This window comes from Cynoglossus semilaevis, chromosome 12, assembly GCF_000523025.1.
Source record: "Cynoglossus semilaevis isolate Cse_v1.0 chromosome 12, Cse_v1.0, whole genome shotgun sequence".
Classification (NCBI taxonomy): domain Eukaryota; kingdom Metazoa; phylum Chordata; class Actinopteri; order Pleuronectiformes; family Cynoglossidae; genus Cynoglossus; species Cynoglossus semilaevis.
Genome location: NC_024318.1, coordinates 6,089,431 through 6,109,949, shown reverse-complemented (window position 1 = coordinate 6,109,949; position 20,519 = coordinate 6,089,431). Strand labels below are relative to the sequence as shown.

The 20,519-nt window shown below is 42.8% G+C and overlaps 1 protein-coding gene across 3 annotated transcripts in view; it reads right to left on the bottom strand.

Moving 5' to 3' along the window:
- Window positions 1-4,946: 4,946 nt before the first annotated feature.
- Window positions 4,947-20,519, bottom strand: part of efemp1 (EGF containing fibulin extracellular matrix protein 1) — an 18,670-nt gene continuing 3,097 nt past the window's right edge. For 2 of the 3 annotated variants that reach the window (XM_008321740.3, XM_025060979.1), the window contains 7 exons: window positions 7,712-7,834; window positions 7,491-7,610; window positions 6,873-6,992; window positions 6,650-6,769; window positions 5,783-5,909; window positions 5,493-5,688; window positions 4,947-5,119 (listed from right to left, as the gene is read on the bottom strand). In XM_008321740.3, the coding sequence (XP_008319962.1) occupies window positions 4,958-5,119; window positions 5,493-5,688; window positions 5,783-5,909; window positions 6,650-6,769; window positions 6,873-6,992; window positions 7,491-7,610; window positions 7,712-7,834 (968 nt within the window). In that variant the 3' untranslated portion in view covers window positions 4,947-4,957. The remainder of the gene's footprint in view (window positions 5,120-5,492; window positions 5,689-5,782; window positions 5,910-6,649; window positions 6,770-6,872; window positions 6,993-7,490; window positions 7,611-7,711; window positions 7,835-20,519) is intronic. The other variant, XM_025060980.1, reaches the window with a different exon arrangement.

The window sequence follows — 20,519 nt, the reverse complement described above, 5'->3', positions numbered from 1 at the left end:
GACTCACTGCTCCAAACTATAATTAGAGAATGTAATCACACAGGTATGGACCTCCAGGATTTATTTTTCAGCCCGACTGAAACGACATCTGTGGTCGGGCACCAGGCGGGGAGTGTTTACAACTTGGCGAGCGTTCAACAGCCACATGCAGTGGCACCAGGCCGCGCAGCCGTCCAGCAGAGTTCACAGTTTACATACACAAACATTCAGACACGGACGGGCAGCCTGGATGATTTGTTTGACATGTGCATGTTCTTGTTAGCTTAGTGATTCCTTGAATAGTGCGCTTTACATACAGGACTAGGCATAACGGCGGGTCGCCCGGGGCAGTGGGCAGTTTTTAACACGGTCTGGTGGTGACCCAGTTTTGTAAGGATTCAGATTTACATTAAAAATATACTTGAATAATAAACAATGCCAGTGCTGAGCCATGTGACCCAGATTTTTAAAAACCATCTCTACATCTCAAGGCCAACTGTCCGACCAGTGGAGGTCAGTAAAAGAGTTTGTTCACGACCCCTAACTTACAGAGTAAACACATTAGGAAGCAGGAAGTGTCTTGCAGGGGACAAACCAATCCTGACATCACCTACATTTAACCCTTGACCCACTTCTAGATCATGAACCATGATTTGAGAACCAATTTTCAAGAGCAGAGGTGCCCTACGCAATGGAATATTAAAATAAATGATAAAATAAAAATATTTTCCACGGATAATCAACATTGCTGGCCAACCAAATATTATGTGTGTTTTTTGTTTTTTTTTTGTTTGAGGCCTGATTTTACACCACAAATGACACAGTACCAGCTGCAAGTTGAACCATTCACCTACAGCATTACATGCACCGAGAACCAAAACCCCACAAACAAATAGATAAATAAAAGGTCATGGTATAGTTCTGCACTTATAAATCAATTTTCTACTATTTACACACTTCTCAGTGTTGATGAAGCAGCTCGAGCCAATCCCAGCTCATATAAGGCAAACGCTCTGAGTGCCCTTGGTGGTCTCATGGTCACAGCTGTTATGTATAATCACATTCACATCAATGATAACTTGGAAAGTTTCCAGGAAAAACCTCATCCAGTGGTATTCAATAAAGGGTGACATGTTTAACTTGGTTTTAATATCAAAGTTTTCTATAGTTTCTCAATAATAAAGTATTGTGAATTCAAATGTTTCCGTATGACACAATCCTCTTGTCCCCATTACTGCGAAGTTGTCGACGGTGCGTCGACTCATGGACTCCATCGGTGTTATTGCTACTGCAGTATTCCACAGAGTGGGCACCAGAAGTGCTGGAGCCAGCACAGCTTGCTTGTATATTTCACCATGAGTGGCTTTGCCCGGCTTATGCCACCCTTGATTTTGCCAGTGTTAACACATGACCTCATCCTATTTGGTCTTTCTGACCCGAAATGCCATCCAGTAAACTAGTCATTCCTCACCTCTCCGTGCACTCCCGCTCCCTTGCCTGTAAACAATTAACACCTCTCACTTCTCTGGGGACAAACTGGGAGCAGCGTGGAGTTCGAGCACGCTGCTGAGCGACTGTGAGTGATTTCCTCCGGGTAATGAACCTCTGGAGGAAAGACTTTTTATGGGATTTAAAAACTCCAGTAACCGTAGAAACAGGTACTACACAGGTCCAACTGCAACTCTTTAATATGTGCTTCACTAGAGTCTGAGTCAAAAAGTTCTAAGACAAACGGTACATTTTCAAATAACATATCCAGACACAACTGTCGTTCTTTGGTTTCTCCAACTGTTTGATCATTATCTCGTCAAGTGTATCTGGATGGTTAACCCTTAAAAAAAAGTTTTTTCATATTAAAATACTTGTTACTGTATGCCTCTAGTTGTTGATATCGCTGTCCAATATTGAATTTCTAACAGATGTAAATACGCAGCTCAGTGGCCCACCAACAGACCAGATCTTATCTGGTGGATGATGGTATGAAACATCCATCAGATGGGCCAGTGGAGGAGTGCTCAAAAATCTGACCTTATTCAAGTTCAGATCATAAAAACAAGGCAGAAAAAAAAGAAAAAAAGAAGAGCAGCACATTTATTGCATCACTGGGAGGATGTAGCGAGGAGATGACAGAGGTTAACAAACATCCCTTTTGCTCATCTTTCACAATTTCTCCCTCTCTTCTATCATCCTGGACCAGCCCTGCTCCATCTCTGATCTTCTTTAAATGAAACTTACAGTGATTAACCAAAAAAATGTTAATTATCTTTCCCTTCACCTCCAGTGAAATAATCACAGGTAACGGGAGTGTGGAAAACACTGGTCCGGTGCACGGTGGAGTCACAGAGTAAAAAGTGGGTGAGCTGTGTTTTCTCCTGGGGTTTGAATCATGCATGTGCAGCAGAAACACAGCTCCAGTGAGCAGAGAGCAGAAGATGGGGCCAGGGGAACAATGACACATGGTGTATCATCTTACACGTCCCAGCGCTGCTCTGACTAAAGCTCTCGACAGCAGAATGATTGAGTAACAACTTACCATAAAACCACTCCCAACCATTTTCAGATCTAAATGCGTGTGTCTCTGTGTGTGTGTGTGTGTGTTTAGCCTTCACATTTGCCCCCTCTGTGCACAGCGACTCCACATTAGCAAACACCCTCTGGATTTGGGGTAAATAAGACAGATACAGTGCGGTGCTCAGAGCATCATGTTCAGTGAATTTATCATTGTTATAGTCAGAATAAATCACCCTGTCGTTTCTCCCAAAAGCATGAGGAGAGCAGTGGAGCATTTCACACAGCCACTGCGTTTTCCATTACCCTCTACATGAAGTCACATCTCACTCACTGTGCTACGTACACACCAGGGCAGTAATTTTGTGCAATATGTGGCATGGGAATTTTGGAACAGCTCCAAGATAAATAAAGCTGCTGTTGCTAGCTTTTAGATGTTACAGCGCTAATATTTACAGTAGATGTCTTTAAGATGAAGGCTGTAAATGCTAACTTTTTAGCTTATTATTGGCTAACATACTGTCTTGTGAATTTGACCTTCTAACCATTGTTCTGTTTCAGCGTTATGTTGTCTTTTTGTTTATGTTAACATGAAGGGCTAACTGTTACACGGGCTATTGGTGACGTCAAATTTGTCACCAAGCTAAGTTTTAGTTTCTTTGCTTTGAAAATGTAAAACCATTGTTCTGTTTCAGCGTTATGTTATCTTCCTGTGTTTCCTCATGGCTAACTATGGCTACCCTTTTTGGAATTTTGTTTATTGTTTTGAATTGTATTTACATGTGTGGTATTTTTGTGCTGGGAAACAAATGTTTTAAAACTAATTTTAACCTTTTCTTCTAGGCCAACCTTAAATAATTTCTTTGCATAATTTCATGTTTGGCTACCATTTAGTTACCTTCATCAGATGCCACTAGAACATTTTCCAACTCAAGTCTCAACAAGTCTTTGCCTCGTTGCAAGACTAAAGGTAAAACAGTTGAATTACAAAATTAATTCTCTTTAACTTTTATAATCTGAAACACTCAGTTTAGGATTACATTCATCACCAGTAAAATAGATGCACAGTTTAAAAAAAAACCAGGACAAAACAGGTTGTTAAATTTTTATTCAACAATATATATTCTGCTCTTTTGACTAAAATCATTATAAGATACATTTGAAAAAATATATTTTAAATAGAAGAGTAAAACATGATAGAGTTTCAATGATTACAGTCTTGACAGCATGACTTAGTGTGTTATTATATTTTTGATCACACCACTATGGCATGACTCACTAAGCTACCAGAACCTCATGAAAGAAGTCCGGGGCAAAGACGGATGACTTTCCACACTTACGGAGTGGTGACAACATGTCGGTTTGAAATGTGGTTTTCAGCGCAGCGAGTGTAAAGTGCTTTAGCAATAAGCCAGAGCAGACATGCAGAGTCACGGAAGGCAAAGTAGGTAAGTAGCGAAACCTTAAAACTTCTTCCAAATAAGTATATTCATATTTTAATACTTCTCTGTTTCACACATGAACCAGATACAAAGCGGCAAAGCGCTGTAATTATCTTTGTCACGCAAGCCTGCCCGCTGCTGCCAGTGTGACTCCTGACTGGAACCGAGAGTCAAATCCAGCTGGATCACTGTGGCACCAAGCAGGAGTCGTTCGGCCAAGGTGTCTTATGAAAGCCATAATTTTTTGTGCATGTTCTATGCTAAAAAAAAAGAAAAAAAAAAGCCTCTAAACTGCTAAACTGACAAAGACATCAGAGAACCGTGGAGCAGAGAACAGCCTTGGTTTTCTATAGCTGTAGGTTTCACTGCCACACAAACGACTCAGGAACACAGACCCGTAACACAGGTGTGATCTTGTTGTTTCAAACCTTTTCATCTGTTCTGTGAACGTCTCTGGAAATTTCTACTCAAACACAAAAAGCCTGGTGCCGCCACCCCTATATTTTTTAAAAAGCCTGGTGCCGCCATCCCTATATTTTTTAAATTTTTTTTACAATATTTGAGCAAAAACAAGCTGTGATTTCAAAATAACCTTTGCGTCAAGATATGCTCGATATCTGTTATATACATAGTAATAATGAGACCGAGTTCCAGTCTTTCTTTTTCGTACATCAGATTACGACCAAGTGTTGTTTGCAGGCAACTTTCAACAGAAAGGTTTTGTTTAATATTCAAGTGAAAATAACGGATCATGGTATCTGTTTTTCCTATGTTCTATTCTTTAATATTCAAGTGAAAATAACGGATCGTGGTATGTGTTTTTCCTATGTTCTATTCACAGAGGAGTGTAGTACGGTTGGACTTGAAGAAGCTTGTAGCGATGCTGCACGACCGTGGTAAAGCCTGTGTTATATGTATTCAAAGCAGATGTACAGTATTGTAAGGCGGGTTTTGCTGCGCTACACTGCTAGGTTAGCTGAAACCGCACGCACCTTGACTGTTTTTTTTTTAATTCGGTTTGGATCCGCTCAGAAAGCGTAAGGTCCGACTATGACGGTGAGCCGCAGCACTGAGCTGGAGCGGTAGTTCATGGTGAGATGGTGAGTGACCATCTCCAGGTCGACGATGTACTCTCTGGGACCAGAGAGAGGCTTGGTGAGCACTAGCATGGCACTCACGTTACTGGAACGCTACAAGAAAAAAAAAAATATCAAGGTTAAAACCAAATGGGAACAGATTCAAAACAAAAACAGTAAATTTGAAATATAACATTTATCTGGATTAAGATAAAGTTGACACTAGTATGTTATTAATTATATTATTATATGTTTTTTAAAAATATATTTCTACTAAAATCAATTTGTCATAAATGTAAAACTATTTGACACCAATAAGATAATAATGTTGTAACACACCAGCATATCATAAAGAAAACATTTCATGTGTCCAGATGTGTGGGGGCCAAACATAGTGTGTGTGTGTGTGTGTGTGTGTGTGTGTCACTACCAACCTACAGGCGATTTTGCTAGTTATTTATCACCTGCCAGTGAATAAATGTCTCACCCGCAGGAAGAACTCTCCTCCCTCATTCCCAGATTTGATCCTGAAGGTGTTGTGTGTGTTGGTGTAGATGTTGGTGGCCTGGATCTGGAAGATGTCCGCCGGCACGGTGCGATCCGCCTGTATGCTCATGTACTTGTAGACGACCGACGGCGGGAGTCCCTGGCAGTCGGTGTGAGATCGGCAGATGCAGCGACTGCTGACAAACGACAGTTACGGGAATCTCAGCGTTTGAAAATGACCACACAGCGACAGCGATTCAAAAACACAAGAGCTGGGTGATGTTTACTGACTTTTCAGAGGTCTTGACATACGGCGCCTCACAGGGGTTTCTGGGATAGCAGCGGAAGCCCCCATAATAGTTCCAGCACATTTCTTCATCTTGGCAGTTATGGGTCCCTGTCTCACACTCGTTTACGTCTGGTGATTGGCAGAGTGACAGAGAGGAGGAGAGTGAACGCACTCAACAACAGCTGAAGGACTTCCTGTATTTCTCACCTCCAGATTACACACAGATTCTGCACACTTAAAACAGGGCCGTGTCAGAGGACAGCACAGCGCGGGGATCGTGCTGGAGTCTGAGGCAGCAGAAGAGGAAGCGTGTGAGGGAAGACCCTGTGTAGAAGCAACCCTACACATGTAACGGGAGCTTTTTTTTTCCCTGAAAATAGCACGATCAAACGTTTTCCCACCAAACCACAGGGCTATTTCTGGCACAGCAGAGGGGATTTATCACTCACAGGTCCCCCTGACACAACAGCCCAGATTCAAGGCTCGCTCTATAAAGCCTGCAACTGACCGAGGGGGAGAGGGAAAACATAACAACTCAGCCTTTGAGAGAACGCCGGCCTTCAAATAAATCCAAGAAACCGGCATCATGCATATAAATTCACAGAGGTGGCTTACATATAGGAGGGCAACACACACAGTTGCTGTGTTGGGATTGCCTAACCTCTGCATTCTTTCCATGACAGTATCACTAGAACCCCCAGGACGGTAAAGAGGATTAATCAAACTTTCTTTAAACGGCTGTGAAACAATTTGTTGTGTGTGAAAACAGAAAGGAGGGCGAGACAGATAAAGAACAACCTGAGAGGAGATTTAGAGCAACAGAGATTGAAGGCAGGAAAAGGGGGAGGAAAAAAGGAGGACAGCAGTACCTTGACACAACCTGTTTCCTTGGAGCTGATATCCCTCCGGACACTCGCAGGAGTAACTTCCTGGGCTGTTAACACACTTGTACTGACACATGTAGCTGGAGAAGCTGCATTCATCAATATCTGGAGGAGGAATGTGAAACAGTGAAAGGCAGAGCATGTTACACATCAGTGTTGTTCCACAGCTCCCAGGTACGAACGCGTGTTTTAAAAATTGTGTCGTTACCTTTACAGGAAACCATGTCTTGTGCCAGTTCGTAGCCCCGGTCACACTGGCACAGGAAGGAACCAATCAGGTTATAGCAGTGGTGCTGACAGGGGCTTTGAACATCGCACTCGTTCACATCTGGAACAAAGGACGCATTATCGTAAATTCGTAAAATAAAAATAATCTTTGGTGAAACTGTGCTTCTGTGGCACACATGGTTGCTAAATGTTGTCGATACCAAATGGAAAATTTGGGAGATAAGAAGAAGCCAAATATCCATTATTTAAAGTTGGTTAGAAAATAAATTTTTGGTTATGAAAGCAAGTCAAAACTGCAAAAATTACTGAGAAATATAGTTAACGGTTGGCCAAAACACAGCAGATCTTAAGCCAAAAAGATAAGATAAAGTATGTTGACATAGTAGGAAATACAGGTAAAAGTTAGTCAAAAATTAAAAACATAAAAAAATGAACTTGATACAGTGAGATGAAAATGATCCATTATGGATCCAGCAAATATAAACAAAAACCAAATTTCTCTAAGTTATTTAAGCTAGTCCACTATTTTCACTCTTTTTTTTTTAAATCATTACAATGGAACTGTTAAACAAGCGCCCACGGCTCCGCGGAGACTTACCCACGCAGCTGTGGTTGTTGCTGGCCAACTTGTGACCCGTGTTGCACTCACAGTAGTACGAGCCCTGGGTGTTGACACATCTGTGCATGCAGTAGTGGGTGAGGGAGCACTCGTCTCTGTCTGTGGAGACACACACAGGTATGTTAATAATGTCATGAATACACAGTGTGTTCTGCAAAGTGTTCTGGGAAAAGTGTGTAGTGAGAACGATGGACACTCACCCACGCAGTGGTCCCCGTTCTTCTGGAAGCCTGGGGGACACTGACAGGTGTAGGAGCCTCTGGTGTTGTAGCATGTCTGCTCTGGACCACAGGTGTGTCTCCCTGTGGTGCATTCATCTATGTCTGCAATTAGAAAAGACAAAATGTCAATGCAATAGTTGACAAAGAAAAAAGTGGCCCTGCGATGGACTGGCAAACAGTCCAGGTTAAACCCCGCCCTCGCCCGTAGATGACTGCGATTGGCCCAAAAATGAAATCTTATTAAGGCAACAATCGTCTTGACTCTGCAATCACGAGCATTACGTTTGATCTGTCACAGCTGAGTCATGGAAGTTCATTCTTGAGAAAGAGAAAATGCACACAGAGGGCAGTGTTGCCCAACATGGCCGTCCTTCGGCCCATCACACATGGCACATCTTTGTTTGTTTTTTTGTTTTATTTGGTTCATTTTCAAGGATATTCCTGCAAACTCTAACTTTCATGATTATTCTAAAGCAGAGACGAGGCTCGTTGTGATGATCACAGCTGGTTGGACCACCAGAAGACACTTTCCATCAAGCTCCGAGTTTAAGCTTGAATTTTCCAGCTCGGACTTAAACACATATCAAGTTGATCCTCCAAAATTTTGGTTTGTTTGAAAACCGCAGCTTCTTACAAAGGCGTCTCTCACTGCACCCCCCCCACCCCCACCCCGGCCCCCAACCACTTTCTTTTTTCTTAACTTTTAATCTCTTTCTCTCTCTCACACACACACACACATACACACACATACTGGAAATACACTCATACTGTATACTCTCATCCCTGTGGGCCCATCAACACCACACTTGGGTGGTCCCACACAGCCCCTCATACAGACAGCCAGTGGGCATCAGTTGAAGAGCATGACAGACAGTTATCCTCCGTACCACACACAAAGAAAAGGAGGAGGAGCCTCTTTTTTTTTTCATTAACTGTATTGTGACTTGACAATAATAGGAGGAACCTAACGAGAAGAAGACGAAGCCCCCGGTGCCCCCCCCCCCCCCCATCTTCCACTGTCTAATTCTACATGTGGCGTCCAGGAATGGGCAGCTTCACTGTGAACAGAAGCTCAGCTGTTCTTCAAAACGTAAGAGAAAAGGGAACCGTAGAGGGGCTGAGGGGTGAGGTCAGCTCTACGGGGACACTGTGATAATATGGGCTGTTGTCTGAGGGACACCTGAGAGACAACAGGTGGGAACACACAGAGGGAGGAATGCCCGGAGCAGATAAAAGCAGACTTGTTCTCCGAGGATCTGCGCTCTCATGTGGCCTAAAAGTCATGTGGGAAAGTGCATCCGTGTCCAGCACCGAGCTTAGAAACGTAGAAACCCAGAGCATGGACTGCATGGACTGAGCCACCTGCTTCAGCTCCCCCGCATCACGACATGACGGGACAACAGAACACGAGCGAATGCAGCAGTGTTGGAGCTGAAGAGAGGTGTTTGGCCTGAGTGTAGAGATAATTCATGATGGTATAAGAAGACGTGTCAGCCATCTTTGTCCACTGATCCTTTTATTTTATTAGGGTTTTCAACTGTCAGAAATGAAGAATTTCAAAATCAAAGCAAACATTCTTACTGTAAATGGAAAACTGTGGAAGTTATGGAACAATTGTTGATGTCACTTAATCTAATTTTTTTCTTTCTTGGTTCATAGGGAAAGCAAAGAACCAGGATGTGAGTTTTTCATAAGAAGACGTGTCAGCCATCTTTGTCCACTGATCCTTTTATTTTATCAGGGTTTTCAACTGTCAGAAATGAAGAATTCCAAAATCAATTCTTACTGTAAATGGAAAACTGAAAGATTTTTTTCTTCTTGGTTCTTAGGCAAAACAAAGAACCAGGATGTGACCTAACACAAAAAACACACACCAGAGTTTTTTGCAAAAGGAATTCTCAGAAAAATAATGAATAAATTATAATAATATTTTATTGCACTTTATATTTGGGGACAAAGAGATGAGAAACAGTGAGGTTGTGAGACATAAGAGAAGCATTAACTACTGAAAAAAATTGAAATAAAAATATTTTAGCATGGATATGTCAAGAAAATAGCACAAATTATTATTATTCTCCCTTCTGTAGTTTACAGTGTAGCTGCAGATCCCTCTGGGTTTGATGTTTGCTCAGTGACACATCAGCAGCAGAATTCCATCAAAGATCACTTTAGTAAGTGATAAAGTCTCCATCAGTTAGCCTATGACATTAAACCAAAACAAAGAAAATGGCAGCATGTTTCTGGACCCTGGGCAGAGAGAGCAGAGATCTCAGGAGAAAACCATGGTCCAACAAGCGAAGTCCTCACAGAAGGATCCTCATTCAGACTTGGATTTCACTACTGACCTTCTCGCTGAGCCCTTTCCAGTTCCATTGGCACTACATGGAGATACTTTTACAGCAATTACATTTCCACTCTTTTGGTGAGTCATGCTACAAGATGTCCTGCCGGGGTTTGCAGGATCATTCATAGAAAAAGTAAGAAAAAGGACACGGACAAAAAAAAAAACTGGCTTGAAATCTTTCGTCTTTTGAAAACATCCCAGAGATGTTGAATGGGGTTTCATTGCGGTCAGGTCTTCTTGTTAGCTACTCAACATTCCGAAAACCAAACTTACCATACTGTTACAGATCTGCAGTGCTGTCATGCGGTTTTAGAAAAAAATAAAAACACTTCTCTCCCACAAAGTTGGAAGCAGAAAATCTCAGGATTTGTCTTTTTAAAATGAAGCATAAAGAGTTCCCCTTCCCCTGTGACTAAGAACCCTATAGGTCAACCGCAGGAAAAACAAGTCCTTCCTCCACCAAACTTTACAGTTAGCTCAATGCAGTGAAGCGTTGACCAGAGTTCATCTGACGTGGGCCAAACCCTGGTTCATCCATCAGACTGCCAGAGAGGAAAGCCTGATCCATCAGCCTGTGAAGCCCTTCTCCTCAGCTCCAGGGCCAGGGGCTTTGGACTGGGCCATACCATACTGAACCGCAGTTAAATCCAATAAGTTATGAAGAATAAAATCAGTACGACTTGATGCCTTTTCAAAGTAAACTATGTTTTAAAGTGTAGTGGTGATTACGACAGTGTGAAGCTCTCACTCTGACCTTTGTGAGTGGTTTTATTGTTGGTTGAAGCCGTGGTCCCCAAACCACCATTTACAGATTCACAGAGAGGTTCTCAAGTTCCCCCACTTTGAGCCACGGTCATTCACACAAACCAGAGGAGAAACGAAATTGAACTCCAGCTAAAATATTGACAAAAAACTCAAACTCAAACTCTCTCCACACAAATGGCTGCAAAACTTCGTCAGCTCCCTTACAAGACCTGCAGACGGAGACAGAGACTCTGGCGCCCCCTGGAATGGCCCCCCCACACCTCCAACTTTGAAAACCAGTGGTTTAAGAAAACATCAAACTGTAATCTCTATGGGTGTCATTGACAAGTTCAGCTACTGAATACCAGCCACGTGATAAGCCTCTCCATGCTGGTACAGGAAAGCAGATTAGCGCACACACTTTCACCACGAGCTTATCAGTTTTAGTGTAGACACCATGTTTATAACAGGATTTGCATCGGGGCGGACTTTGACGGGAAAACCCCGACTGATTTTAACCTAACCTTGACTCCAGCGTACTACCATTGGGACGCATTAAATAAGCCATAAACCCTGTTGTATTTGTTAGTGTCTGTGATATTTGCTCTTGTTTTGTCTGATGTCTATTTGTCCGTGCTTCATATTGCCTCTTTAGCGATAACACAGACATCTTCAATCTCAAATCTATGATGCGTGTCCTGATTCTTTTGTCCTTGTAAAAGACTTAGGAAACAGCAGCAGCCAGAGACTGGGCTCAAGAATGAGAACTGCAACCACACCTACTTTCTGGAGGTATTTGGTGAATCACTGAGACTGGAAATGCCTTGCCTTCTGGCAGTAGATTCTGAGAACACAAGCCCGAGGCTCCTGATAGAACCCTGTCTGTTGCTGCTGTCCCAGTGCCAACGCAGGGAAAACTGTGAAACTGTAACTGTGATGCTACAGTAGCTAGCCGCTATCAGGGTTAGAGGGTCAGAGACCCAACATGAAACGCTTTGTTCAGGTTTATGGTCTTTATTCCTTGAATTTAGCATGGCTGCCAACTAGCTAATATTTTAGCTAAATGCTAAGTTTTATTGTAGTTAGCTAAGCTTAGCAACAGGTTGTGTATGTATAATAATAAGATATAATATTGGCTGACCAATATTATCAACTCAATATTGGCGTAATAAAGTTTATTTTCACTAATACACAGCAATTACTGCACACAATATCAACTCAATATTGGCGTAATAAAGTGAAAGTACATTATTGTCACTAATACACAGCAACTACTGCACACAACGAATTGAACAGTGGTTTGTACAGATACAAATATACATATATATGTTATCAGGTTGTCAATAGTATTTTACTACCACTGCTTTAACCCATCACCTTAGTGAGCAGGCGGCAGTTAACTACCTTAACCACCAGGGCACCGCTGCCCTGCTTTATCGGTATTGGTTGACATCGGAATCGGAAATCAGCAGTGTTTGGACAAGCTGTGTATGAAACACAGCACTTAATTGAATTTCGTGCAGTAGGTATTGGTTCTGCTGTGTCAGAGCTCTGCACCTCTGCCAAACAGCCTTCGTGTGTTTTTTGTAAAATTGTAACCGTTTGCGCTTCATCACATGTTGTAAACACTCTGGGAGCACGAGTGTGATGTCATCTTGACAATGTATCACCGAGCACACGCGTCTGTTCAATAGGTACGCTGAATCATTAAGCAGTTGGACCCTTGGAGTCCTCGATTCCCGCCCTTAGCGTGCGTGGTCACGGTTTCCCGGGAGTGCGACCGTTCATGTATCAATCAAAGTTTCGCAAAAGCAAGGCAAAAGTCTGCCTCTGGGTAATGTTCCAGCTCTCAACTACATAAGGTGTAGAAAGCATGAAGGCTTGGAGGAAGAACTAAGCACACATGACTGTAAACTGCTCGGGATCCAAAGAAGTTCTGTCCTCACTCGCTGGATGAGCTCTAACCAAAAGCATATGTGCTGAAGGGGAATCCAGAGGTTCATTCACAGGAACACTGTAGCTGCTACTTTGTCGGTAAGCCTACAGGAAGCTTCCAACGCAAGGTTACACAGAAGTCAAAGTCAACGCACGCTTATGCAGAAGTGTGTGTATTTTAATATATGCATTTATGTGTGTACTCTACTGAGTCTGTATTAAGTCCCTAAGGCTGGAAACATGCTGTAAGGTCCACAATGTTTACGCAGAAAAAAAACAAAACATTTTAACACCACAGGCCGTCGAACGTGATAATGAAGAGAGAAACGACCCGGTTCCTGACAACGTCAGTCGTCACAAAGGCTACACAGTTCTTGTCGGAGCGAGCCCGCCTGAACATCACAGGATAAGATAAGGCCGTTCAGCAGAGGAGTTAAAGATGTGGAAGAGAAGATTGAGGAGAACAGGGTGGAGGTGCTCTCTCCTTAAAACAAGAAAGGACTTTGTAGATTTTACATTAGATTTACAGCCCTGTGTGTGCATGTGTGATGTCAGAGTTGAAAACTTCTTGGTTTACAGGAAGATTAAAGTGAAATGCCTCCTGGGAGTTGAGGGAGTGATGGGGAAGGCCACACTTTGAATCTGTGTGTGTGTGTGTGTGTGTGTGTGTGGTGTACATGTGGGCTCAAAGAAATGAAAACGTGTGCATCAAAGATTCCCACCAAAGTGCCTGAACACAGAGTGGCCTCTTTGTCGTTTTTTAACCTGTTGTAAAGACTGACAGGAAGTGATGCGTAACCAGCCTGCCCACGAAAAATATTACTAAGTACTTCTTTGGAACTACTCAGTAATCTCTCCTACTCCAACGCAATCAAATGAAAGTTATACATTAGGAGATCCCAAAGGTAAACAGTGGTTACCATGGTTACCCATAATTGGTTTGTGGTTACCACGGTGAACATAAGGGTAACAGAGAAGAAAACATAATTAGTATAGTTATACACTTAAGTAAGACATGCTTATTTTACTGTTACCATGGTAACCACACACATTTAACATAGGTTTAGGGTTACTATAGTAACACACACTTGGTTTACAGTAGCTAATGTAACACATTTCTGAAGGGTTTCAAATACTGTACATACACATACTGTAATGTTACCATGTTTGTGTGTTTTCATGATAATAACCACACACATTTAACATAGGTTTAGTACATATGTTATGTACTGTGTCACATTATTGTATGGTTATGGTTTGTAGTTAGCATGGTGCCGCACATAGCGCAATTAGCTTTGGTTTTAGTTAAGGGTTACCTTGGCAACACGGTTACATACAGTCACTATGGTAACACAAAATTGATCTATGCATCTAGTGTTACACGTAATCAACACGGTAACACAGTTTACATTAACCCTGTGACACGTTACTGTTTCCTGGTTACCTTGGTGATACTACAGTAGTGTGTATTCTCCATGGTACTACAAATACTGAACTCACAGTTGACATGTTCATGGTGTGGCTCATTAAATGAACTCTTTAATGAAGCCAATACATTTAGCTCAGAAAATAACCTTCCAATGAAAGTGAACTTATTAAACCTCTAACTGTGTATTACTGCAGAATATGAATGACAAAAATATCCCACTGATTCAAACTGAGAAACTGTTGGAGAAAGTGTTATTTGCAGCAGATTTATTCTGACATGATGGGGCTTGTTGTAAATATCACTTGAGAGCATTTAGTCCTGTTTTCACTGAACCACTGCAATGGAAAGCAGGAGCCGGTCCAAAGAACAGTTGGAGCTGTCCCGCCGTTGGAGACAGCGTCTTTGTTTCCTTCTGATTACTGGATAAATTCATTCTTTGGGAATTCGCGGCTGCGAGATGAGCAATCTTAATGTACCGTAAAAATTCACATGAGCCTCAAATTCATCAATATGTCACACCTCGGCCCCTGAGAGCTGGGGTTTAGCTAAACCTCAAACCCCTTGTTTCACCCTGTCACCCCCCCCACCACCACCCCCCTTCCACCCACCTCCCCAGACCACACTGCATGTTGTTGAATACATAAGTAGCTCAGTCAATCTCACATTTCAAACACTAACTCCAAAATCAGTGCAGTTTTTCCGACTATGGCATTGATAAAAAAAATACAAAAACAACCTGATAATGTTACAAAACAAAACACAAAAAGTGTCCTTACTGAAATGCCTGTAAAATAGTGTGACTGTGCTGCAGCTCTTGTTTGGCAGGACCCAACCTCGGTCCCCGCCCCCTATTTTAGACTAACAAACACAACGCTGATTAGAAATAAAAATCCAAACACTTATATTCACCCTGCTAACATTTCCACCAGTCTAAGATGGAATAAATATTTCCCTCTGATAGCCACTCACACCACTCCCAAGATTCCCCTCGCATCGCTCTCATTGTTGGGGAGGAACAGGAGTCGTGTTAAACATTTATTAACTGATTTGTGAGTTTGTTCCATTCACTTCTAAAGGTCGGGCAGAGTCTTGGCGTTCTTGAAAATCCTGCCGGTGTGCCAGCAACATTCCCGTCTGATAATATTCCTTCCTGTTACACTCAGAAAAAAAAAAAAGAGAGAGAAAGAGCTATGGCTCTGGCTCTCTGACCTGTCGTAGACGTCCAATGGCCATTTACAGCCTTCACTTGAGGCATGGAAAGAATGAAACCTATAAACACAGATCGCTTCGAACCATCACAACTATTAACAAGGAGCAGGGGTGAGGAGGAAGGGAGCTGGACCAAAACAGATTTTTACCACCATGTGAGAGTGTCACCGAGCAGAATGATTCGGGGAATTATAGCAGCTCTGCATCATCTTTCCATCACAAGGTAAAGGGAAAGCGCAGGAAGAGCAGGAGAGGAGGAAGCAGCTGGCTGCTGGTCAGCCACCGACCTCTGTGAGAAGAACAACAACTTTAAGCCCCAACAGCGGGAGTCACGATGAAACCCCCGCCCCCCTCTCTCTTATCCCTCCACTCTTTCTGCCACTGCTGCTGTGAACAGTGCAAAAACATCACACAGTTCAACAACACGGGCTGAAAGATACCCCAGTCTGCCCCGCTGACGAGGGAGAGGACGGACGATGCACTCTAAAAATACAATACTCCAGAAGTCATTGTTTTTTGTTTTTTTTTATCTCGTCTTTTTGGCTCCCTAATGCTATGTATTAACACAAACACCTGTTGCCATGGAGACACAGATGTCAAAATACATCCTGTAATTAAAAGTGCATTGCGTGCAGTGCAGAATCTAATGCTTTTTTTGTTTTGTGTTTTAATCAAAAACTGTCGAGTTGGGACATCCATTGGATTTTGGCACAGTTTACCAATGGAAAAATACTTTGTTTGCCAGATATTTCAATGATTCACTTTGGATAACTTGAAAACACAGCAGCAGTACTGATAGCAGCGTCTTGGTTTGGACAATAGAGCTATTGTAACAATGTTATCAAGTGTTTCACGTTTAGTCTTTCTATGTTCAATAGCACTAGGTCCTTCATTCAGCACAGTATTACTTCAGTTACTCTGTTCATCTTGATATATCACCAGACTAAAAATAGAATAAATCTGGATTTCAGTTAAATGGGATTGACCTAATGTAAACTTTCACTGTGACCTTGACACAAAACAGTAAAAAAAACAAAAACTACAGTCAAACTAAAAACAAGTAAAATACAACCACTGGTTGTACTTTCCTAAAAACAGGTAACCACAACCACTGGTTGTACTTTTTTAGGTTTAGCAAACTGGTCTTCTTCCTTCATTTTGGAAGTCATCTCTCTGGATCTCAGTTGTAGATAATGTTATGGTTAGTGTTATACCAGCAGGGGGCAGAACAAAGAGCGATATGGTGGTTTTTAAAAAGACAGACTCACAGATTTGTTACTCTGTTCCTATAATTCAGGTTCCCAAAGAGTAATACTGCAATACTGAGCAGCTCACAGATTTGTTACTCTGTTCCTATATTTCAGGTTCCTTTTGTTAAAAGGTCAAATTACATTTTGATTTTAACGCTCTTCGTCTACACCACTAGGGACATCCTTCCTCCCTCTGGCTGCCTCGGTGGGTCAAGGTGAGAGCAGGAACGTCATCCAATCACAGTCAGAGTCTCCAGTTAATTGTGAACACCTGCATTCCTCGTGCTTATCTGTCAAGGTGGAGAGCAGTTCCTACCATCACTGAGATCATGGAGCGTATCTAAGGAGAGGACTGAGGTGTCTCTGTTACAGGTGCAGGTCAAGTCCAGCGTGTGACCTGTGTTACAGCAGCCACCACGGGCTACAACCATGAAGGTGCCATGTTGGAAAAAAGACTAAAGTTCTTCATTAAATTTAACCAGAACAAAACCAACTGAACGACTGGAGGTGAACAGGAGGGGGGAAAAGAACGACGTAAAAACTAACAGAGTTGTGGTCAAGCTGAGGTATTCTGTTTGATCACAGCTGAACAGGTTTCTCTCTCGTGTTCAAACAAAACCTGCAGAACAGATTATGTGAAGTCCCTGTTTTTGATTTCATGAAATTCCTTTCAGAGTATCCCCTTTATAAAGTGTCTGTGGAATGGCAGAGCCTGCTCTCAGGGGAATACCAGTATTTCTCTGAATTTAATGTCAAGGTGAGGCAACACACACACACACACACACAGAGAGAGAGGAGTTGAGTTGAAAATGTTAAGGACAGATCATAAGGCCAGCTGGCAGCGTCAGCTCCACATTCTTTGCTCCTCTCGGATTGATCCGATGCTTATCTGTCAGGGTGGTGAGTAATTCCTACCATCACAAAGGGAGATGGGTGCAAACGGAAAAAACAACCTGTGCTGACATTCCACACATATTCCTCCAAAGTGCAGCGCATCTGCATGGAAAATGTTATTGAATGTTTTCGGCCTGCGTCTCACATGTGGACAGGTTCCCTGTCACGGAGAGCTCGACGGCTCACACAACACAGTCGGGAAACTTTTCCAGCCTCTGCAGGTGAGAGCATCCAGACGTGGCTGGAATTATTCAGGCACGTAGGTGGTAATGTGGCCTACATGACCTCAGGAAACCAGACAGGTACGCCGACGGGGCATGTCCTCTCTTGTCCCGCGGTGCAGCGCATGAGTGTCTAATTTAAAGATGAAAAATAAATAGGCCGATGTTGAAGTGAATAAACTGAAGGTCTGTGAGGGGAAGAATAGAAGCTACAAGGTCTAAAACATGTCGTTAATCATCCGCCAGTGAGAGCACAGGTAGATGACTTTCTCAAAAATGTACCGGGGGGGTGGTCGAGAATTTGAAGCAACATCGTTAAAAAATACATCCGAATGAATCAAATCAAATCTAAAATGAAAATAGATTTAAAAAAAATGAGTTTAAAAAATCGTTCAATATTTATTTTTTCACATTTAGTTTTGGTTCAAATTTGGATGCGATGATTTCACAATTTCGACAACACTGGACAAAGTCAAACGCTTTATAACAGTTCAGTACTGTTCAAATGGTGGGGCGGGGCGCGGTGAGGTGCCATGGGGGCGTGAGGGCCTTCCAGTGGAATATGACACGCTGGACATACTGTATGTGTACCACTGCTGTAATGCTTAAATGATGACAAGCCTCCAGTCACTAGGTGGCAGCAACTCAAACAGTGGTTTGTACAGATAAAAATATACATGTTATCAGGTTCTCAATGGTATTCCAATTTGCAGGGGCGTGAAACTATTTCTGTCCTCAAGGGGGGGCATGACAGAAATTAAATTGAGAACCACTGCCTTAGTTCAACATCAGTCTCAGAACTCTCCGACTTTCCGACTCGCCCTCGTACGCTCAACATCAAATCATGAAACCGCTGCCTTTCACTCGTCAGCAGATTTGAGATGTGACCACGTTTGATGGACAACCATCATTTCCAGGAGGAGGTGATCTCAACCTGGATGAAAGTGAGAGCGAAGGCGTGTAAACACCGGCACAACAAGCCAGTTGTCGGCGTCGCCTGCTGCTCCACACAGTAGGCGTGTGTGTGTGTGTGTGTGTGTGCGTATATTTGGAGGGTGGGAAGGTCATGGAAATGTGGGGCATCATTAAGCTGTCACACTTACAGTAAGGCCTCATAGTTCCTCTGTGTGGCCGGGCTACAGCTGGGAGCCAGCTTCCCCCTATGTGTCACTACAATAACACACTTAGACCCGGGTTCACACTCGGGGCCAGGGGCTTTATTACGTTTGCAAAAACCGTCCACAGGGGAATGAGTGTTAAAGCTTCATGTAATGGGGAAAAATAACAGCGAGGAGTGCATTATGTAATTTGTGGTTAGCTTCGCTCTCAATCAGCATAAAGAACGGTGCACTTTAGAGAAGCTGTTTTGTTTTAAGCGCAATTTAAGTTGTGCTCTGGAAAATTGGGTTCAATTTGTGCGCAGGATTTAGCTGATCTCCGGACTATTACTGCCACACACTCAGCAATAAATCACCAGAGCAGCGCCGCGGCAGAACACTGCATGGCGCTGGTACAGCTTGGCTCGGTCAGATCTCCGGCACCTCTGTGGTAACTCAGTCAGCGTCAGCCTTTCACGGCGACCTTTGCCCCACCTGACTCGGCACCCTACGGTCTCCTCCACAGAGTGGTGAGTTAGCAGGAAGGAGCCTGATGTAAGCGCTATTTGATACACTGAGGTTTCCCTTCCATTGAAAGCTAAAGGGAATTTCTTTTCTAGTGAGAAGAAAAAGTGTTAGCTGTGCAAAAAAAAAAAACAGTCAGGGAGCAAAAGGGGAAAAATTTGCAAATGTGTATCCAGAGAACAATCGGAACGTTATTGGTGGAAAAACTGGTAATGAGTGATAAATCACAGGCCGGGTCACACGGGCGTGTTATTTACAGTTGCCTTAGCGCGTGCGCTCATGCACAAGGAAACAGATAACTGGTGACCATATGTGGCCCACGTAGTAGGTCTACTTTACCACTGCAAACACATGTAGACCGCTACTGTGTTGGTTGGGATTTGGTAGAAAAAGGAAAGGAAAGTGAACTCCTCGTCATTGTGACACAGCTCACCACCATGTGACCTCTGTTTTTAACCCATCACCAGAGTGAACAGTGGGCAGCAGTGTGTGGCGACGGTGCCTTACTCAGAGCACCTCAGTGGTAACTTGGCAGCTGGTGGACTCAAACCTGAAGCCTTCCTGACCCAAGTCCGCTTCCTTAACCACTAAGCCACCACTGCAAAAAGGGATAATGACTAAAAAATACATTAGAATTGTGGCCTCCAAACGGCCACAGACGATAGGATAAAACAAAAACAAGTTCACAGTTATCCACCGACATTTTTAAAAAAATAATTATTTTACATGATTATATGAACATTCTAAAAAGGAATGCAGAGAATAAAAGACGTCACTCAGAATTCTTCAATGGCGCATAGTTTTTTTTCCTACTTTTTCCCAGTGACTTTGTCTCCTGTATAGATAATCCTATTGGCTTCAACAATTGATGGAAATGTAAAAAAGAGAGAGAGAGAGAGAGAGCAGGCGAGAGCTTTTTTGTCCCACAGGTGCAGTGTGTGAGTGTGTGATAGTGTGTGTGTGTGTGTGTGTGCTAGTGTGTGTGTGTGTGTGAGTGTGTGATCAAATCCCCATTCAACAACATCAAAGAGTCTCTCTTAAACACAGGATCACACCCACACAGCCACCGTGTCAGAAACACAGCAGCACACGCCTCGGTCTCATCAAACTCCTTGTTTCCCCTCTTGAAACAAGAACAC